Source organism: Hemiscyllium ocellatum, chromosome 8 (genome assembly GCF_020745735.1).
Source record: "Hemiscyllium ocellatum isolate sHemOce1 chromosome 8, sHemOce1.pat.X.cur, whole genome shotgun sequence".
In the NCBI taxonomy this organism is placed as follows: domain Eukaryota; kingdom Metazoa; phylum Chordata; class Chondrichthyes; order Orectolobiformes; family Hemiscylliidae; genus Hemiscyllium; species Hemiscyllium ocellatum.
In genome coordinates this window covers 30,457,466-30,473,995 of record NC_083408.1, presented here as the reverse complement: position 1 = coordinate 30,473,995, position 16,530 = coordinate 30,457,466, and the positions used below count along the sequence as shown (strand labels likewise).

The window sequence follows — 16,530 nt, the reverse complement described above, 5'->3', positions numbered from 1 at the left end:
ATTTTACCATAGTTCAGCTTTCAGGATTGGATCTGTATTTCTCAATGCTTCTGTCATATGAATGTTTGTTTAAACATAGAATCATAGAGACGTACAGCACAGAAACAGACCCTTTGGTCCAACTCATCCATGCCAACCAGCTATCTTAACCTAATCTAGTCCCATTTGCCAGCACTTCGCCCATATTCCTCTAAACCCTTCGAATTCATATACCCATCCAATGCCTTTAAATGCTGTAATTGTATCAGGCTCCACCACTTCCATATACTCACCACCTTCTGCATGAAAATGTTGCCCCTTAGGCCTCTTTTATATCTTTCCCTTCTTGCCCTAAACCTGTGCCTACTAGTTCTGGACACCCCCACGCCAGGGAAAAGACCTTGTCTATTTGGAGTCGTAGAGTCATAGAGATGTACAGCATGGAAACAGACCCTTCAGTCCAACCGGTCCATGCCGACCAGATATCCCAATCTAGGCCCACCAGCCAGCACCCGGCCTATATCCCTCCAAACCCTTCCTATTCATATACCCATCCAAATGCCTCTTAAATGTTGAAATTGTACCAGCCTCCACCACTTCCTCTGGCAGTTCATTCCATACACGTAGCACTTTCTGTGTGAAAAAGTTGCCCCTTGGGTCTCTTTTATATCTTTCCCCTCCCACCCTAAACCTATGCCCTCTAGCTCTGGACTTCCCGACCCCAGGGAAAAGACTTTGCCTATTTACCCTATCCTCATAATTTTGTAAACCTCTATAAGGTCACCCCTCAGCCTCCGACACTCCATGATCTTATAAACCTTGATAAGCTCATCCCTCAGCCTCTGATGCACCAGGGTAAACAACCCAGCCTATTCAACCTCTCTCTATAGCTGAAGCCCTCCTACCCTAACAACATGCTTGTAAATTTTTTCTGAACCCTTTCAAGTTTTACAACATCCTTCCGATTGAAAGGAGACCAGAATTGCATGCAATATTACAAAGTGGTCTAACCAATGCCCTGTACATTAAAGGAGAGCGTACCAACTGTCGCCTTCACTATCCTATCTACTTGCGACTCTACTTTCAAGGAACTATGAATCTGCTGTCCAAGGTCTCTTTGTTCAGCAACACTCCCTTGGACCTGACCATCAAGTGTATACATCCTGCTGTGATTTGCTTTCCCAAAATACAGTACCTCTCATTTATCTAAATTAAATTCCATCTGCCATTCCTCAGTCCATTGGCCCACCTGATCAAGATCCCTTTGTACTCTGAGGTAACCTTCTTTACTGTCCACTGCAAAGTTACTAACTATACCTCCTACGTTCACATCCAAACCATTTATATACAAATGACGAAAAGCAGTGGACCCAGCACCAATCCTTGTGGAACACCTGTGGTCACAGGCCTCCAGTCTGCAAAGCAACCCTCCACTACCACCTTCGAGCTACAAGCCTTTTTTTACATCCAAATGGCTAGTTCTTCCTGTATTCCATGAGATCTGAACTCGCTAATCAGTCTCCCATGAGGAACGTTGTCGAATGCCTTACTGAAGTCCATGTGAATTGTGTCTTTTGCTCTGTCCTCACCAATCCTCTTTGTTACTTCTTTAAAAAACTCAATCAAGTTCGGGAGACATGATTTCCCAAGGACAAAATTATGCTGACTATCCCTACTCGGCCCTTGCCTTTCCAAATACATGTAAATCCTGTCCCTCAGGATTCCCTCCACCAACTTGCCCACCACCGATGTCAGACTCACCAGTCTATAGTTCCTTGGCTTTTCTTTACCACCGTTCTTAAATAGTTGCACCACGATAGCCAACCTGCAGTCTTCCAGCACTTCACCTGTGATTATCAATGATACAAATAACTCAGCAAGGGACCCAGCAATCACTTCTGTAGCTTCCCACAGAGTTCTTGGGTACACCTGATCAGGTCCTGGGGATTTATCCACTTTTATGCATTCCAAGACATCCAGCACCTATATTATAGGCATTGTTCAAGATGTCATCATCTATTTCCCCACAAGCTATATTTTCCATGTTCTTTTCTACAGTAAACACTGATGCAAAATACTCATTTAGATTCTTCCCCATTTCCTGCAGCTCCACACATCAGCTGCCTTGTTGATCTATTCTCTCCCTAGTTACCCTTTTGTCCATAATGTATTTGTAAACACCCTTTGGATTCTCCTTAACCCTATTTGCCAAAGCTATCTCATGTCTTCTTTTTATCCTCCTGATTTCCCTCTTAAGTATACCGCTAAAGCCTTTATACTCTTCTAAGGATTCACTCGATCTCTGCTATCTAAACCTGACATAAGCTTTCTTCTTTTTTTTTAAGCAAAACCTCAATTTCTCTAGTCTTCCAGCATTCCCTATATCTACTAGCCTTTCTATCTGAACTTTAGTGTTTGTTCCAATTCAATATTTGCTCGCACTGAGATACAAAGAGTGATTTTTCATCTTTGAACAGACGCCGGTTTCAATTTTGCTAGTTAAACTGAAAATTTATCTTCAATTCAGTAATTATTCATTGATTTAGGTGCAAATTTGAGTGAATCTCAGAACGATTGCACAGATAGTTGAGAAATCCAAAATTTAAGGATGGGTTTAAGGGATGCATAAAAGAGGATGGTGAGAATTGGTGAGCATTATAAGATATAAATAAATGGGTTTTTAGTTTTCAATTGAATTAAGATAACTTTTTTTTAAAAGGTCAAAAACACGTGTTCGGAAATGGATCGAAACAACATTTCCTAGAAATATGTTTTAAGCTAGTTGACTAAATGAGCTACCTGATAAAATAAATGCCTTAAGTGTTGATTAAATCAAGCTCTTGTAATCCAGAGAGGGAGACAGCTGGCTAAAGGCCAATAGTAGGTCTATTTTGGAGAGAAAAAATTGTCATATCAGCAGAAGTTTTAGTTTTGGCAGTCTCCAGACTATCAGATATAAATATAGTCATCAGCCATTTTACCGGTCCAAGTAGACAATTTGAAAAAAGCCCAGATCTTTTGTTAGAGTTCAGTGAATTAGTCGGTGTATCGATCGTGGTCCACGTTGGCACCAACGATATCGGTAGGAAGAGGGGTGAGGATGTCAGACAGGCTTTCAGGGAGCTAGGTTGGAAGCTCAGAGTTAGAACAAACAGAGTTGTAGTCTCTGGTTTGTTACCCGTGCCACATGATAGAGAGTCGAGGAATAGGGAGAGAGAGCAGTTAAATGAGTGGCTACAGGGATGGTGCAGGAGGGAGGGATTCCGGTTTCTGGACAACTGGGGTTCTTTCTGGGGAAGGTGGGACCTCTATAAAAAGGATGGTCTACACCTGAACCTGAGGGGCACCAGTATCCTTGGGGGGAGGTTTGCTAGTGCTCTTTGGGAGGGTTTAAACTAACTCCGCCGGGGCATGGGAACCTGGACTGTAGCTTTAGGGTACAGGACCTTGAGTGTAGGGAGGTTATGAATAATGCAGCGATCTCGGAGGAGGGTGCCTGTAAACAGAAGGGTGGATTGAAGTGTGTATACTTCAATGCCAGAAGTATAAGAAATAAGGTAGGTGAACTTGCAGCGTGGGTTGGTACCTGGGACTTCGATGTTGTGGCCATTACAGAGACGTGGGTAGAACAGGGACAAGAATGGCTGTTGCAGGTTCCAGGGTTTAAATGTTTTAGTAGGATCAGACATGGGGGTAAAAAAGGGGGAGGTGTGGCATTACTTGTCAAAGATAGTATTACAGCAGTGGAAAGGACGATGGAAGAGGACTTGCCATCTGAGGTAGTTTGGGCTGAGGTTAGAAATAGGAAAGGTGAGGTCACCCTGTTAGGTGTTTTCTACAGGCCTCCTAATAGTCCTAGAGAAGTAGAGGATAATATTGCGAGGATGATTCAGGAAAAGAGTGAAGGTAGCAGGGTGGTTGTTATGGGGGACTTTAACTTCCCAGATATTGACTGGGAGAGCTGTAGCTCGAGTTCATTAGATGGGTCGGTGTTTGTCCAATGTGTGCAGGAGGGTTTCCTGACACAATATGTAGACAGGCCAACAAGAGGTGAGGCTATACTGGATTTGGTTCTAGGTAATGAACCAGGCCAGGTGTTAGACTTGGAGGTAGGTGAGCACTTCGGGGACAGTGACCACAACTCGGTGACTTTTACTTTAGTGATGGAGAGGGATAAGTGTGCGCCGCAGGGCAAGAGTTATAGCTGGGGGCAGGGAAATTATGATGCAGTGAGGCATGACTTAGGATGTGTGGATTGGAAAAACAGGCTTCAAGAGAAGAACACTAATGAGATGTGGGGATTGTTCAAGGAGCAGCTACTACGTGTCCTCGATAAGTATGTACCAGTCAGGCATGGTGTAAAGGGCCTTGTGAGGCAGCCGTGGTTTAGTAAGGAATTGGAATCCCTTGTGAAAGGGAAGAAGGCGGCATATGTAAAGATGAGGCGTGAAGGTTCAGTTGGGGCGATAGAGAGTTATAAGGTAGCCAGGAAGAATCTAAAGAGAGAGCTAAGAGAAGCGAGAAGGGGACATGAAAAGTCTTTAGCTGGTAGGATTAGGGAAAACCCAAAGGCTTTCTATAGGTATGTCAGGAATAAAAGGATGACTAGGGTAGGTATCGGTCCAGTCAAGGATAGTAGTGGGAAGTTGTGTGTGGAGGCGGAGGAGATTGGAGAGACACTAAATCAATACTTTTCATCAGTATTCACTCAGGAACAGGACACTGTTGCTGATGTGAATATGGAGTCACAAATGATTAGAATGGATGGCCTGGAAATATGCAGGGAAGAGGTTCTGGGAATATTGGAGAGGATGAAAATAGATAAGTCTCCTGGGCCTGATGGCATTTACCCTAGGATCCTATGGGAAGCTAGGGAGGAGATAGCAGAGCCATTGGCCTGGATTTTTATGTCGTCATTGTCAACGGGAATAGTACCAGAGGACTGGAGGATAGCGAATGTGGTCCCCTTGTTCAAGAAAGGGAGTAGGGATAGCCCTAGTAACTATAGGCCAGTGAGTCTGACTTCAGTGGTGGGCAAAGTCTTAGAGAGAATGGTAAGGGATAAGATTTATGAACATCTGGATAGGAATAACGTGATCAAGGATAGCCAGCATGGTTTTGTGAAGGGCAGGTCGTGCCTCACAAACCTTATTGAGTTCTTTGAGAAGGTGACTAAGGAAGTGGACGAGGGTAAAGCAGTAGATGTTGTGTATATGGATTTTAGTAAGGCGTTCGATAAGGTTCCCCATGGTAGGCTAATGCTAAAACTACGGAGGTATGGCATTGAGGATACATTAGAGGTTTGGATTAGGAATTGGCTGGCTGGAAGGAGACAGAGGGTAGTAGTTGATGGACTATGTTCATCTTGGAGTGCAGTTACTAGCAGTGTACCACAAGGATCTGTTTTGGGACCATTGCTTTTTGTTATCTTTATAAATGATCTAGAGGAAGGGCTTGAAAGCTGGGTAAGCAAGTTTGCGGATGACACAAAAGTCGGTGGAGTTGTGGATAGTGAGGAAGGAAGTGGTAGGTTACAGCGGAATATAGATAAGTTGCAGAGCTGGGCAGAAATGTGGCAAATGGAATTCAATGTAGCTAAGTGTGAAGTCATTCACTTTGGTAGGACTAACAAGAAGATGGATTACTGAGCTAATGGTAGGCTACTTGGTAGTGTGGATGAGCAGAGGGATCTTGGTGTCCATGTACACAGATCTCTGAAAGTTGCCACCCAGGTAAATAGTGCTGTGAGGAAGGCATATGGTGTACTGGGCTTTATTGGTAGAGGAATTGAGTTCCGGAGTCCTGAGGTCATGTTGCAACTGTATAAGACTCTGGTGCGGCCTCATCTGGAGTATTGTGTGCAGTTTTGGTCGCCATACTATAGGAAGGATGTGGAGGCATTGGAACGAGTGCAGAGGAGGTTTACCAGGATGTTGCCTGGAATGGTAGGAAAATCTCATGAGGAAAGGCTGAGGCACTTGGGGCTGTTCTCATTGGAGAAGAGAAGGTTTAGGGGAGATTTGATAGAGGTGTATAAGATGATTAGGGGTTTAGATAGGGTCGACACTGAGAACCTTTTACCGCTAATGGAGTCAGGTGTTACTAGGGGACACAGCTTTAAATTAAGGGGTGGTAGGTATAGGACAGATGTTAGGGGTAGATTCTTTACACAGCGGGTTGTGAGTTCATGGAATGCCCTGCCAGTAGCAGTGGTGAACTTTCCTTTATGGTCATTTAAGCGGGCATTGGATAGGCATTTGGAAGTTATTGGGCTAGTGTAGGTTAGGTAGGATTCGGTCGGCGCAACATCGAGGGCCGAAGGGCCTGTACTGCGCTGTATCTTTCTATGTTCTAGTGGAGAGACAGTTACAGTGAGAAACACATGTGGTGAATGTGCAGAAAGTTGCCAAAAGGGAACACTTATGAACTCATCAGTCAAGTAAGAAATTTAAGTGGATAGCAGACAGATAATTCACTAAAATGCATGGTTTCCCTTTGGAATCTGGTTTGTCCAGTATTACCACCAGCTGGGTTCATAACAGTAACACCCGTATTAATATACTGAACCAGCTAGGTTTCTCTTCCATACCAATCACCCAGGCTGTTAATAGTAGGAGATTCAGAGATGTTCAATGTCAAGAGGAGATAGTTAGTTTGATTTTATTTTGGTGACGATAGCTGTTGTCAGGCATTTGTGGCATGAGTGCTACTTGCCAGTTACTAGCCAACTCTGATTATTATGCGGGTCTTGCTGCAAGAATGGAAGTACCTTCATCAACTGAGGAACTGCTAATGGCACTGAACATTGCGCAGTCATCAGCAAAAACTCCCATTTCTGCCCTTGAATGGGAAGGAAGGTCATTATTACAGTGGCTGATGGTGACTTTTGTATGTTGCAATCTTAAAGAATGCTCAAGGACACAAGAAATCAATGTAGTAGTAGACTGTAAGACCTGTTGAACCTGTCCTGCCATTCAGTATGATCATAGTTGACCTTGTGCTCCAACTCCATTTTCCCACCAGCACCTCTGCTTCCAATAACCTTGATTCCCTAAAATAACAATAATCTGACTCTGCCAACTTTTTATGCATTCTACAATACAGTATCTCCAATGTTCTGAAGTAGATTCCGAAGACGGTCATTTGAAACAATTTGTCCATTCTAAATGATTATCCCCCTTTATCCTGAGACTGTTCCCTGATGTTTTAGATTTCCTGACCAGTGAAAGCAACACCTTGGCATCTACCCTGTCAAACCTACGTGATTCTGAAGGGGATTCAATGAGTTTTTTTTCTCATTCTTCTAAACTCAAGAGATCATGGGTCCAATTTATTCAGCTTCTCATTCCAGGGACCGATCCGGTGAACCTTTTGCTCCAATAAAAGTATGCCCTTAATTATGGAGATCAAAACTGCCCAAAGCTATCTAAATTTGGCCTTGCCACAACTTGGTACAATTGTGGCATGCTGGCTTTACTCCTGTACACAAATCTCTTGCAACAAAGACCAACTAATCTCTTGAGTACTTGCATGCTGACTTTGTTTTCTATGTATGCACACACTAACATGTCTTTTGAAATCATTTACAAGTTTCTCGCATTTTATTAAATAAAAAGTTTTTCTATTCTTACCACCACGTTGAATAGCCTTTCACATCCACATTATCTGTCGTATTGTCTACTCAATTTATCTGTAATTCGGTTAATTTTCATTCTAAAATGTATTCTTGATTCTTGAACTGTTTTATTAAGACCATTTAATATTTTTTCCTTCAGTCAACTCACCAAAGTTCTTAATGAAAAAGAACTGCAGGAAAAGGCTGCCAATGTGTGGGATCTAAAAGAAGAGTTCCAGGAGTGAGTACCAAAGCAAGTAGTTATTGTAAGAACAGGAGTAATTTGTTCAGCCCCTTGGGCCTGCTTCATTCAATAGGATCATGACTGAGCCAACATTCCTCACGTCTATTTCTTCTTTCCCTATAACCGTACTGATGAATAATGAGTCTATCTCTACCTTAAATCAACAGAAGGACTCTGCCCCCACAGCTCTCTATAGCAAGGAGTTCCAAAGATACTCAACCCTTTGCGAGAAGAAATTCCCCCTCATCTCATTAAATAGGTGCCCTTTATTCTGAGGCTACATCCTCTACTTTTAGATTCTCCCATGAGGGGAAACATTGTCTCAGCATTGACCATGGTAACTCCCTTAAGAATTCTATACATTCAATGAGATCAACTTGTCTTTCTTTTAAATTCCAGTGTTTAGTCTTTACTCATAAGGCAGTCCCTCCATACCAGGGATCATTGGAGTGAACCTTCTCTGAACTGTCTATAATGGTATGATACCTTTCCTTAAAAAACAAGACCAAAACTGTTCACTATTCCAGATGTGGCCTCATCAGCACCTTGTATGGTTGAAGTAAGACTCCCCTACTAATACTCCAACTCCTTTATAAGGACCAACATTCCATTAGCCTTCCTGACTGCTTATACACCTGTGATTGTTTTGTGTACAAGTACCTCTAGTCCCATTATGTTGCAACTTGCTGCAGTTTTTCTCCATTTAAATAATATTCTATTCTTTGGTTCTCCCTTCCAAACTAAACAACTTTAAATTTTTTCTGCATTATACTCAATTTGCCAACTTCTTGCGTATTTACTTAACCTATCATTCTCTCTCTCTAATTGATTTATATTCCTCTTAGAAACTGCCTTTCCATCTATTTTTGGCTACAGTAATTCATTTCTTTCTTCCAAGTATAGTGTATTGTGGTCCCAGCAATGATTCCTGAGGAACCCATTGCCAACCTGACAAAGAATACCTTTTGTCCACTCAGTGTTTCCTACCAATGCCAGTACACCACCGCCAACATTGGCTGCTATGACTTAATCTTTTGTGCAGTACTTTGTTGAACACCTTGTGGAAGTCCAAATACAATGTTGTTACAATGCTATACAAATATCAGTTCTGCTCTCTCCATCTAGTTGAGATGTCCTCAAAAAGCTCCAATAAATTAGTCAAACATAATTTCCCTTTTCATGAAGTCATTTTGACTCAACTTGATTAGATTATGATTTTCCAAATGTTTTGATATTACTTTCTTAATAATTGATTCCAATACTTTTCCAACAATAGATTTTAGTCTCATTAGCCGACAGCTACCTTTCTTTGCCTTGCCCTTTTGAATAGAGCTGTCATACTGGTAGTTTTCCAATTACGTGGGACTTCTCCAAAAACCAAGGATTTTTGGAAAATTACAATCAATGCATCCACTATCTATAGCTACCACTTTTAGGATCCTAGAATGCAAACCATCAGGGTCAGTGGACTTACCTGCCTTTAGTCCCATTAGTTTGTTTAATATTAATTCTGTAGTATTAATTCCTCCTTAATATTCCTTTGTATTAATGTCCAAAGTATCTTCCACTGAAAAGATGATACATTTCCTTGTTTCTTAAAACTATCCCCCAGATTCATTTTCTAAGGGGCCTATGTTTACTTTAATCTCTCTCTCTTTCCTATATTTAAAGGTGCTTTTATTGTCAGTTCCTTTATTTTTTGCTAGTTTGCCATCATATAATCTTTTTAGTCTTCCTTTGCTGGACTCTGAATTTATCCCAGTCTTTGGGGGCAGTCTCTGACTTTGGCCTCCTTTCTATATGGTTTATCTTTCAATATTTTCTTAACTTCCTTGTTTAGCCATAGTTGATTTATCACACTAGAATCTTTCCTCTTTACTGGATGTATTTTTGCATGATAGACATGAATTACCGTCATAAATGTCTGTCATTGTTTGCTTACTGTCATTCTTGCCCAGTCACCTTTTAGCTAATTCCATACTGAATTCATTGTAAATCTCTTTAAACACAGTTGGTTCCAAAATAAGTTTCTCACTTTCAAACTGAATATTAAATTAACTATGTTATAATCACTACCTGCCTTATTACCAGATCCAAGATCAGAAGCTGATTTTCATGAAATGTGATCTGTGCCTAACTGTATTCCAGCTACACTTTCCTGTGGGCTGGGGAACTGACTAATCTTAAGCTGAACTTCTTGCTGCCTTGCTATAGAAGGGGAAAGTAACTTGCAAAAGATTTCAGTCAAGGTATTGGGGGGGGGGGTGATCTTTAATTCAGTGCCTGTGTTCTGCAGTTCAAAGCTTAAAAGGAATAACTAACTTTAGATTTATATTGTTGTCACTACTTAAATGTTGCTTTTGTTAAGCAAATGGTAATATTTTTTGCATTTAAATGTCAGTTTAAAAGATGATGGGGTGTCTTGCTCAGTAATTCTAACCTCAAGTCTGAAATCTTTCTTCTAATCTGGTATAATTTAGATTATTGTATTTTGATTATTTTACCCCATTTCTGTTCTTCCAACCTTCATTAGCTCCTTTTGTGATAAGGAAGAAGTTGTATTATATTGCCTGATGTGATAAAATGGCCAACTGAACATTTTTTAGTTTATTTCTCTTCCTCTTCTTCCCCTCTCTTCTTTCCCTGTCAAAGCTATCTATACTACCCTGATTTCAGCCTTTCACTGAGATAAGATTATTGTCAGTTAAAAGCCTTTTGTGTTCATGATGGATAGTGATTGAAAAGTATGATAATGTCAACTTTGAAAAAAGAACAAATGAACATATGAAGAAACACTGTTCTCTGTAACTAGTTGGTTATTTTGCAAATTTGGCATTTGTACACCTTTTAAGAAATATGATTTACTTCTGTAAAACCACTTAGTGCAAAAGCAACCCTTGATCCACCAGTTCTTTTCTCTAGGCATCAAACTTTGTTATCAAACAACCAACCTGGTTACTATTTTGTTTCATTCCTTTAAAATTCTGAATTCCTGTTGAATTTGTATCTACTGCAGCCTGCATAATGCAATAATATATCTGTTGCAATTTTTGAAAGACGTTATTGGTGGCATTGACACCAATAACTGCCCCATATAAAAATATTTCTTGGTTGTAAATAAGTATAAAGTTAATTCTTCGAAAAGCACTGGATAAAAAAAGAAATCTTTCATCAGAATGATGGTAATGAAAATAAGCATTACATTAATGACAGCAACATAAATATCTCTATAATTCTGAAATATCACCGAGTTTAGACAATACAGACTCTACTTAATCTCCTCCTCCTTTCAATAAATGTACACATCTGTTTTCTACCAAAATATTATCTTGTTAATAATGCATACAATACAGTAATAGTCACTAATATGAACTGGAAACCATTTTATACAAAACTGTTAAAAACATAAATGGAATCCTTCTAAAATGAATGGCTATGCTTTTTTCCCAATTTCTGCTCAGTTGGAGTTTCCAGTCACATTTAACTGGGTTATATATCATACTTTGAACAAAGCAATAATATCGCTCAGCTTCTTTGATTTAAAAATAATCACTGTTTGAAGAATGTATGTACTTGGCAATCTCATTGCCTTCAGGGATTCTTGTGTGGTTTCAGTGAAGTCTCAAAAAATGGGGAGCAAATTAAACTTTTTGATGTTGCAAAATAAACATTTTCAACTTTCTATTCTTTTTTAGGAACGTTCACATTCTGAGCTACCAAACAATTACTAGAATAAAGCATTGGAAAACCAATGACATTACAAAACCATACTCTGCAAAAATAAAGGTCCATAGTGGAGAAAAAACAAGAAAACAGAAAGCAACACATTGATATGAGGCACAGGGGCCTATATATATGGTTTCTGCCTACGCTACAGATCCATAGTTGTGACTGAGCACCATCTGTTTCTATGGAGGTTAATTTAGATGGGTTGAGAGGGTGGAAGGAGAAAGGTGGAACATTGGTACAGAATTGAATTTTGTGATTATTCTTAATACAGTGCTTAAATAAGCATAAGGGGCTAATTCATATAGGCAAGTGGAAAATAAAACATATAAAGGTTGAAAGAGAAAATGCAAATAATTGAATAATTAATTTTCCCAGTCAGCATTTTATCATACTTTGACTATTTCAAATGTTTCAACTGATGTAAATATACCATTTCATCTCTCTGAGGAGAATAGATTAGATTAGATTGCCTACAGTGTGGAAACAGGCCCTTCGACTCAAGGCCACACCAACCCTCCGATGAATAATCCACCCAGACTCATTTCCCTCTGACTAATGCACTAATTTAGCATGGCCAGTTCACCTGGCTTGCACATCTTTGGACTGTGTGAGGAAGAAACCCACACAGACACGGGGAGAATGTGCAAACTCCACACGGATAGTCACCTGAGGCTGGAATTGAACCTGGGACCCTGGTGCTGTGAGGCAGCAGTGCTAACCACTGAGCCACCGTGCCGCAGAAGACTTTTATTTAACTTGATCTGAAACACTGTGCAGTGTCTTGTACAGCTGAGGATCTATCCTTTTATTGTTCCTACTCAATGTTGATATTAATACCAAAGAAGCCTTAGTGATTTGCTGCAGTGCATCTTACAGATGGTGCGCTCAATTGCCATTGTTAATCAGGATGGAGAAAGTGTACATTTCTGGGGATAGAATGGCCACCAATATCCTCTGCAAACCCACTGACTCCCATTATTACCTTGACTATACACGATGCCACCTATTTCCTGTAAAGGTTCTATTCCAATCTCTCAGTTTCTCCATCTTCATTACAGCTGTCCTCATGATGCCAAATGAAGTAGTTGACTCTACTTCAGTAAATGATTTTAAAGCTAAGATAGATTTTTTTTAAACAATGAAGGGGTTATGGTGAGAGGGCGTGCAAGTGGAGCTGCGTTCAGTCACAATCTTATTGAATGGCGGAGCAGGCTTGAAGGGCCAGATAACCTACTCCTGCTCCTAGTTGTTATGTTCTACCCAAAATGGTGTTGGAATGACTAACTTGTGGTGTTCATTGTTTATTTTCTTCATCTCTTTGCAGGCTGTTAGAGTGGACATTATGCCTCTGCCAGGATGATCAGGCTGTTTATAAATTTCTGTACGACTCTCTGGAACTCACTTTGAATTTTGGCGAGCCTGTGTGTAAGAATGCTAATTAATTGCCTTGAAATATAAATACATTTTTTGAACCAGTAACACAGTAATTATTGAGTTCCAATTTGATTTAATGTGTCAGATACATGGCTGTGGAGTTAATTTCAGCACTTCCGTTTCGTACTATGATATTGTAGGGTATACTTCATTGTACAACTGCATGATCCAAGTTCAGAGAGCTGAGTTCATAATGTGACTGAAAATGCCTAGGGGGAAGCAGTGATATAGAGCTAATGTCATTTGGACTAACAATCCAGAAGCCCAGAGACAGTGGTCCAAATTCCATTATGAAAGTTTAGATTTATTAATAGAATTTAACATTAATTCCAATAAAATCATTGCTAACTGTTGTGAAAGCCCATCTGCTCATTAATGAAATTTTTTAGGCAAGGAAATCTATCTGGCTGGTCCTGCATGTGACTCCGGACCCTCATAAACCCTCTGGAGTGGCCTAGCAGAGCGATTGGTTGTACGAAATTGTTTTTAAAAATTAAAATGGAATTAAACCAGATGCATCACCTGGACATGGACATAATGATGATCCATTGATCCTAGCATTTCTGCTGTTGCAAGGAGATGGGGAGGTTGTAGGGGTTTATGAGGAGATAGGAAAGTTGCAAAAGATCTTCAGGATGGAGATGGGAAGGCTGTCAGGGAGTTGAGGTGGAGTTAAGACAGCAGTATTGGAGGTTGTGGGGATGACAATTGTGTACTATTGGACCTGATTCTTGGAAATGAGCAGGACAAGTGGGTCAGTGTCAATGGGTGAACGTTTAGGAGATAGCGATCATTGTATTGTAAAGTTCAGAACAATGGTGGAGAATAATGAGCATCAATTCAGAGTAATAAAAATCAGTTGAAGAGTGTTGACTCCAATAGTACAAGAACATTGTTGGAATAAGCAGTAACTAAACAATGGACTACCTTCAAAGAGGACATGTTCAGATACAGTCTACGTATATGCCCTCAAATAGGAAAGATAAAATAAACTAATCCAGAACTCTGTGGATGACAAACAGAAGTAGAAACTAAGGTGGAGAAGAAGTGTGCTTGTGATAAGTGTCGATGGCAGCCATGATGTGAAGGTGCGGGTGTTGGACTTGGGTGTACAAAGTTAAAAATCACAGGAGTGGACCTCCAAAAGCTTGCAGTTTCAAATAAACCTGTTGGGTTATACTCTGGTTTTGTGTGATCTTTGACTTCGTGACACATGTGACATAGACGATAAAATCTACATCCAAGATGAATGCGGAAGGTTTTATGTAGTGATTGTAACGAGGTCAGCCAGGTAGAACTCCAAGTGAATTGCTTGATTGGGGCTGTTAATCTGGTCCAATCAGAGAACCCTGGCTGACAAAGTTGAGTGTCAGGGATACTGCCAGTCTGGTGCCTGACTCTGTATGAAGCAGTACTGTAATCAAGAACTGGTACTGTGTAAATAAAGTGTAATTTGGTGACAGGATACTGGCCTCTGTAGGGTTATTTCAGTTCAGAGGAGGTTAAATAAGAGGACCAAAAAAGGAATTGAAGAAAAACTGGCAACCAGCATATTTATGTGGTTCAAGGACTTAGATAGGTATATAAATAGTAGAAGAGTGGTGAAAGGTAGAAAGAGTGGTGAAAGGAGGAGTAAGGTCCGTTGCGGACCAAAAAGGGGTTTACACTTTGAGGCAGGGGCATTGCTAAAGTGTAAATGAATACTTTGCATCCTTCTTCGCCAAGGAGGGAGATGCTACCTACGCAATGACAAAAGAGGATGAAACTCTTGCTCAAAGGTTCAAACTTATAAGTCTTGGATAGACTGTGGATGCTTAAAGTTGACAAGACAAGATTATCCAAGAATTGTAAAGAAAGTAAGAGTGGGGATTGTAGGTTCACTAGCCATAATATTTCAGCCTTCCTATTGTCAACAATGTTGCCAGAAGACACTAAAATTGCAAATCTATAAAGCCTACTTCAAGAAAGATTGTAAAGATTACCGTGGTAGACCAGTCATTCTTCAGTGGTGGAGAAACGTCTAGATGCAATTTTGGGACAGAATTAGGGGTCATGGAAAAAGGTGGGTTGCGAGTCAGCCTGGATTTATAAATGGGAAGGTGTGTTTAAATAAGTTGCAGCAGCTTTTGAAGTGGTATCATAATAGCTTAGTCATGATAACTATATTAATGTGATGTATGTGGATTTCCATAAAGTGAGAAAGGTTTTAGATTATTGAATAACATGGTCAGTAGCAATTAAATTTGGCTCACTAACAGGAAACAAAGTAATAGTTAATTAAATTCTTATAATGCTAAAGGAAGGTTTGTAGTGGAGTTCCCAAGAGGTTGATTATAAGACGCTTGCTTTTTGTGACCTTTATTAATGATCTTGATGATGTTGTGCTGGGAACAGTTGCAAAATTTGCAGAAGACATGAAACTTGAAAGAACTGTAAACGTGTGGGTTGGACAATGTAGAACTTCTAATAGATATAGACAAGTTGGTAGAGTGGGCAGATAGTTGGCAGAAAAAGTGAGAGATGATGCATTTTAGTAGAAGGACCATTAAACCATGCTATAAAAGAGGAAGTATAAACTGAAAGGGGGTGCAGGAGCAGAGGGACTAAGTGTATGGATCATTGAAGGTGGAGGATAGATAGAGCAGTGAGTAAAGCAACTTTTAATTCAGCTACTTATTAAGAAACCTCTTACACAATTGAACACTGAAACAATTTAAACTTTATTGCACATAGAAACCAAAATAAGACCCTTAAGAAAGGAGGTTAAGCTTCACAACCCAACTTGGCTGTTACCCAGTTTAGTGGTGGAATTCTAAATTCCACACAACAGCACATGTCTCTCAAATCAAGTATTGTATCCTGATGTACTGGTCTTCTCCAGAGTACTGCTACTGAAGAATCCTGGAGTTGAACTCTTATAGTTTTTCCTGTCTTTCAACTTATGGTTTGACATTATTGATGATCCTTTAGATTCTTTCATCCACAATATTACAAGTCTGTAGCTTGCCTTCTTATCGTAAGAGCTTCCCTGTTCCTTATCACTTTTGGCATTGACTGTCAATTTGAAGACAACCATTTTCTCAGTGAGTAGTTAGAATAGAATCCTGGAAGTATAATGGAGAAGATTCATGAGGCATTCAAAAGGGCATTGGATAATTATTTGAATAAAAATAATTTATAAAGTGTATGGGAGAGAAGCAAGAGATTGGTACTATGTAATGATGCCCATTTGTGGAGCCAGCATAAAACTTCCGTAATTCTGAGACTAGGAGACTGCATTAGGACTTTTGAGAAGAATGGGTAGGTAACATTGCTGTGGGGATCTGCTTCAAGACAAGTGTAAGGACAGTATTCAACCTGTTTATCAAAGGGTTGGTCAGCTCACCATGAACCAGGAAATCTTAAAATAACAGATAATTAATTATTTGCAAATGGATGTGTTTTCAGGCTGCATATGTCCAGAAGCTACTATATAGGGGATCATATTTCAGTAAAAATGATGACAATTGTTAAATTTAAATTTGAGGAT

At 40.0% G+C, this 16,530-nt stretch overlaps 1 protein-coding gene across 6 annotated transcripts in view; it reads left to right on the top strand.

Moving 5' to 3' along the window:
• The window catches only part of knl1 (kinetochore scaffold 1), a 113,141-nt gene that overhangs the window by 82,713 nt on the left and 13,898 nt on the right, over positions 1–16,530 (top strand). For all 6 annotated transcript variants that reach the window (XM_060828761.1, XM_060828760.1, XM_060828762.1 and 3 more), the window contains 2 exons: positions 7,755–7,835; positions 12,892–12,992. In XM_060828761.1, coding sequence (XP_060684744.1) covers positions 7,755–7,835; positions 12,892–12,992 — 182 coding nt within the window. The remainder of the gene's footprint in view (positions 1–7,754; positions 7,836–12,891; positions 12,993–16,530) is intronic.